The sequence below is a fragment of the Staurois parvus genome, unplaced genomic scaffold (assembly GCF_062004578.1).
Source record: "Staurois parvus isolate SC_StPar_1 unplaced genomic scaffold, SC_StPar_1.0 ptg000068l, whole genome shotgun sequence".
Taxonomy (NCBI): Eukaryota; Metazoa; Chordata; class Amphibia; order Anura; family Ranidae; genus Staurois; species Staurois parvus.
In genome coordinates, this window is record NW_028317864.1 from 2,020,001 (window position 1) to 2,025,000 (window position 5,000).

Consider the following 5,000-nt stretch of genomic DNA (forward strand, 5'->3'; position numbering starts at 1 on the left):
CTAAAATCTAGTGGAACCAATTGCCTTCAGAACTCGCCTAATTAGTAAATAGAGTCCACCTGTGTGTAATTTATTCTCAGTATAAATACAGCTGTTCTGTGAAGAATTGTTAGAGAACATTTTTGAACAAACAGCATCATGAAGGCCAAGGAACACACCTGACAGGTCAGGGATAAAGTTGTGGAGAAGCTCAAAGCTTGAGATTTTCTTTTATAACTTAACCCTGCTTTAAATATATCATGGAGCACTGTTCAATCCATCTACCCGAAAATCAAAAGAATATGGTACAACTGCAAACCTACCAAGACATGGCCGTCCACTTAAACTGACAGGCCGGACAAGGAGAGCATTAATCAGAGAAGCAGCCAAGAGGCCCATGGGAACTCTGGAGGAGCTGCAGAGATTCACAGCTCAGGTGGGAGAATCTGTCCACAGGACAACTATTAGTCGTGCACTCCACAAATCTGGCCTTTATGGAAGAGTAGCAAGAAGAAAGCCATTGTTGAAAGAAAGCCATAAGAAGTCCCATTTGCAGTTTGCAAGAAGGCATGTGGGGGACACAGCAAACATGTGGAAGAAGGTGCTCTGGTCTGATGAGACCAAAATTGAACTTTTTTGGCCTGAAAGCAAAGCGCTATTGTGATGGAAAACTAACACTGCACATCATCCCGAATACACCATCCCCACTGTGAAACATGGTGGTGGCAGCATCATGTTGTGGGGATGCTTTTCTTCAGCAGGGACAGGGAAACTGGTCAGAGTTGATGGGAAGATGAATGGAGCCAAATACAGGGCAATCTTAGAAGAAAACCTGTTAGAGTCTGCAAAAGACTTGAGACTGGGAAGGAGGGTCACCTTCCAGCAGGACAACAACTCTACAAACATACAGCCAGAGCTACAATGGAATGGTTTAGATCAAAGCATATTTATGTGTTAGAATGGCCCAGTCATAGTCCAGACCTAAATCCAATGGAGAATCTGTGGCAAGACTTGAAAATTGCTGTTCACAGACGCTCTCCATCCAATCTGACATTTTGCCCATTTTTCTTTGCAAAATAGCTCAAGCTCTGTCCCTCTCGATGAGCAAAGCTGGTACAGACCTCCCCAAAAAGACTTGCAGCTGTAATTGCAGCTAAAGGTGGTTCTACAAAGTATTGACTCCGGGGGGGCTGAATACAAATGCACACCACACTTTTCACAGATTTTGTAAAAAATTTTGAAAATCATTTATAATTTTCCTTCCACTTCACAATTGTGTGCCACTTGGTGTTGGTCTATCATATAAAATCCCAATAAAACACATTTCGTATTTGGCTGTAACATGATAAAATGATTTCAAGGGGTATGAATACATTTTCAGAGCACTGTATGCACTGCTAAAAACACCCTACACTAGCTTTCTTTATTCACCTGTTGTCACACCAAACACCCGAGTTCAGAACATAGCTTCATACTACCTTGTTCACACAGGCTGCAGAGGAGTGGTAAAAAATAGTGGATGATCGTGCCTATCCACTTACTGTAAAAAGCAATTCACTGAGAATTGTTTTTCAGATTTGTTTAAAAAAAAAAAATAAATTTGCTCATGGGAAGAAGGCCTAGGCCTGAAAGTGCCTGAGTTTACTCTTCCTGTTTAGTATCTTCAGAGGAAGGGCCCTGCGATGCCTATACTATGTTTGACGCTCTGTGATGCACAATTTTTAAGTTTATGCACATGTATTTTATGCAAAACTTGAATAAAAAGAATTAAAAGAGAAAAAAATCTTCAGAGGAGTTCACAGTGTTGTCCCCCCCGCCCCCTCTCTGTGCAGGGATGCAGATGAGACCAAAGAATGGATTGAGGAGAAGAACCAGGCTCTGAACACTGACAGCTATGGACACGATCTTGCCAGCGTTCAAGCTCTGCAGAGAAAGCACGAGGGATTCGAGAGAGACCTTGCCGCTCTGGGAGACAAGGTGAGACTGCCACTCCAGAACTATTGTCAGGAGTAGTAGGAAATGGTCTGTGTTGCATAGAGCAACTACATTTGAAGCCTTTTTGTTTATCTTTTATATTTGTGCAGACAATAATCAGGAGTTGGCTGTGTGCCATTTTTTTTTTCTTCAATTTTATGAAAAACAGTATTAATATGGAGGTAGATACAAAATCGTAATTGGGAAACGATCATGGCACAGAGTTCACAGCCAATTAACATGCCAGAACACAATATAGTGCAAAGACATAACCGATCTGCAATTACACAACCGATATGGCAAAACCTATCACAAAATAAGGCAGCGGCCGAGCAGATTACCCTTTTTCAAGATAGTTCCGTATTTTCGAATCCTTCAGTTTTAATATTTATGAGCTACAGCTACATCCAGACCGAAGTGTAGAAGAATCTAAGTGGCTGATAATTGGCTTAGTGAGCAAGCAACTTTTTTTCATCCATTCACCATTTGCTCAGATGAATTGGATTATTCAGTCAAATGAGGGCATTGCCAGGTATAGGCCATTTGTCCTATGACAGGGTTGTTTCCAATGTTCAACTCATAATCGCAGGAGCGGATAACTTGTAGAAATCTTTAAAAAGGAAGGCATCTGCTAACAAGCAAGGGTCTGGTTGATGGCTGATTGATAGGTATTTGTCCAATCCCAATCTACTTCTTTTCGTAGGTAAATTCCCTAGGAGAGACTGCAGAGCGACTGATCCAGTCACATCCAGAATCTGCTGATGATATCCAGGAGAAGTGCACAGAGCTCAACCAAGCTTGGAACAGTCTCGGCAAAAGGGCTGACAAACGTAAAGCTAAGCTGGGCGATTCTCATGACCTGCAGCGTTTCCTCAGTGACTTCAGGTAAAATATAGCGATTCCTGGATCGCGTATTTCATATACGTTGTGTCAAGGCACATGTGTTGAAATGTAACAGCATGGGCATTTGAAAGATCCTGTTTGCTGCAACCTTTGTACTTTTTTTTTGGAAAACCGCTTGTTACATTATAATCAGTGGCAAGACAATAAAACTCAATATCTGATTTAATTAGTGCACCTTTTAGTCACGTGACCATGATTACAGGGGAGGGAACACCATAGAGATGCAGCACTCACCATTGTTTCTTTGGAAGAAACCACAGACTAGTGCTCAGAGAGGCTGCCCATGGTTTGTCACTCTGAAGGGTGCAGATGCACATGCTTACTTGCTCCCATCCTTCTCCGTGAAATTCAAAAGATGATGCTTGAAGGGCTCCCGCAGAATACAGCTCTGTTTGTCATATCTTAAAAGGTGGCAAAAGTTAAAAACATTTGGAAGCTGTCCGTCCTTTTCATGTGTAGCATACATTCCTTCTTGGAGACCTGAATTCTCCAGTTTTTGCAAGCAGGTCATGCTTCCAGTTCATCTCTTCACAATTGTGAATTCCTGGGCCTGCGCTTAAACATGAAGTATCATTCATACATTATTGCAGTAAATTTAGAGTTTTTATATGATACCCTTTATTGGCTGACTTCATTTTTACAGATGCAAGCTTTCTGGACCACTTACATCCCATAATTAAGTTTTACGCATTTTATATAAAGCCTGAAGAAGGAATCAAAGGGGTCCGAAAGCTTGTATCTTGAGATAACTGAAGGTCGTTAATAGGAGTATAGCCTAAACCAGTGTTTCTCAACCTTTTATCAGTCAAGGAACCCTTTAAAATGGACAGTCTCAAGGCACACTTTAAAATTCTGCACAATCTCGAGGCACCCCATTCTAAAATGTAAAAAACTATTCTACTAGTTTTTACATAATGCAGCAACATCCACACTCGTAGTAACCCAAAGTTAGAGGTGATTCATTCTTCCAAAGCAAATATCCTTTGTATTAGGAGGTATAGACTCCAGAGATGGATATCATTTTACCCCGGTACAAATCATTAGTATCACCTCATCTGGAATATGAAGTTCAGTTTTTGGCACCAGTTCACAAAAAGAACATTGGGAAACCGGAGAAAGTACAGAGAAGGGCAACCAGAGGCATGGAGGAGATCAGCTATGAGGAAAGATTAGAGGAACTGAATTTATTCTTGAGAAGAGGAGATTAAGGGGGGACATGATAAACATGTATAAATGTTGGAACTCGGTGTAGAGCTTTTCACCTTGAGGTCATCACAGAGGACAAGGGGGCACTCTTTACGTCTGGAGGAAAAGACATTTAATCTCCGAACACGGAAAGGTTTCTTCACAGTGAGAGCTGTGAAAATGTGGAATAGACTCCCTCAAGAGTTGGTTCTGGCCAGCTCAGTGGATTGCTTTAAAAAAAAAAAGGGCTTCTTTGCACCCCAGTGCTGACAGAGCAGGCAAAAAAGGATGTTGTGCAGGCACCCGACTTATCAACTGACGACCTCTTTGGGTGTTAGGATGCCAGCACCTAGAAGGTCATAAGAGTGCACAATGAAAACTTGTTGCTTTGTGTACTAAAAGGCAGGCTTGATTCACCTGCCGGCTTGTATACAAGTTTTGGGCAATTTTTAGGCATAATGCCAAGGCCACCCCTGAAGAAGTCCGGCACCCCTGAAGAAGCCTGGTTGAAAAAGGCTCGCCTAAACTCCAAACCTTCTACATTATTCGATGTCTAGCATGGTACGAGGCTCCACTACTACTGCTATTCATATTTTATTAAAAGTTAGGGAAATTGAATACCATCCAAGCTCCTGCTGCACCAGATCCTGGAAATGGACAAATATATTCAGTAGTGCTAAGGTCCTGAAACACCTGTGCATGCGCTTGCCAAAGGGTTACATAGACCAGCTTAGTTCTTTAGCATGTTTTGTCTTTTGTAGATGTAAAGCAATACTACCATGAGAAGCTTTGATCTTTTTCTCTTATGCCTAAAATTCCTAGTTGTCTGCCTATCTCTGGCTTCTGTATTTTCTGTCAGACCCAGCATCAGCATGTAGCAAGTGAAACTAGGGTGCACTCCTGATATGCATACTTGTTCTGGGTTAGCAATGCATATGCAGTGAAGCCATAGGATCAGC

The 5,000-nt window shown here is 41.8% G+C and overlaps 1 protein-coding gene across 4 annotated transcripts in view; it reads left to right on the forward strand.

The window, feature by feature from the left end:
* Positions 1-5,000, forward strand: part of SPTAN1 (spectrin alpha, non-erythrocytic 1) — a 119,775-nt gene that overhangs the window by 89,865 nt on the left and 24,910 nt on the right. For all 4 annotated transcript variants that reach the window (XM_089669021.1, XM_089669022.1, XM_089669023.1 and 1 more), the window contains 2 exons: positions 1,812-1,956; positions 2,657-2,838. In XM_089669021.1, the coding sequence (XP_089525147.1) occupies positions 1,812-1,956; positions 2,657-2,838 (327 nt within the window). The remainder of the gene's footprint in view (positions 1-1,811; positions 1,957-2,656; positions 2,839-5,000) is intronic.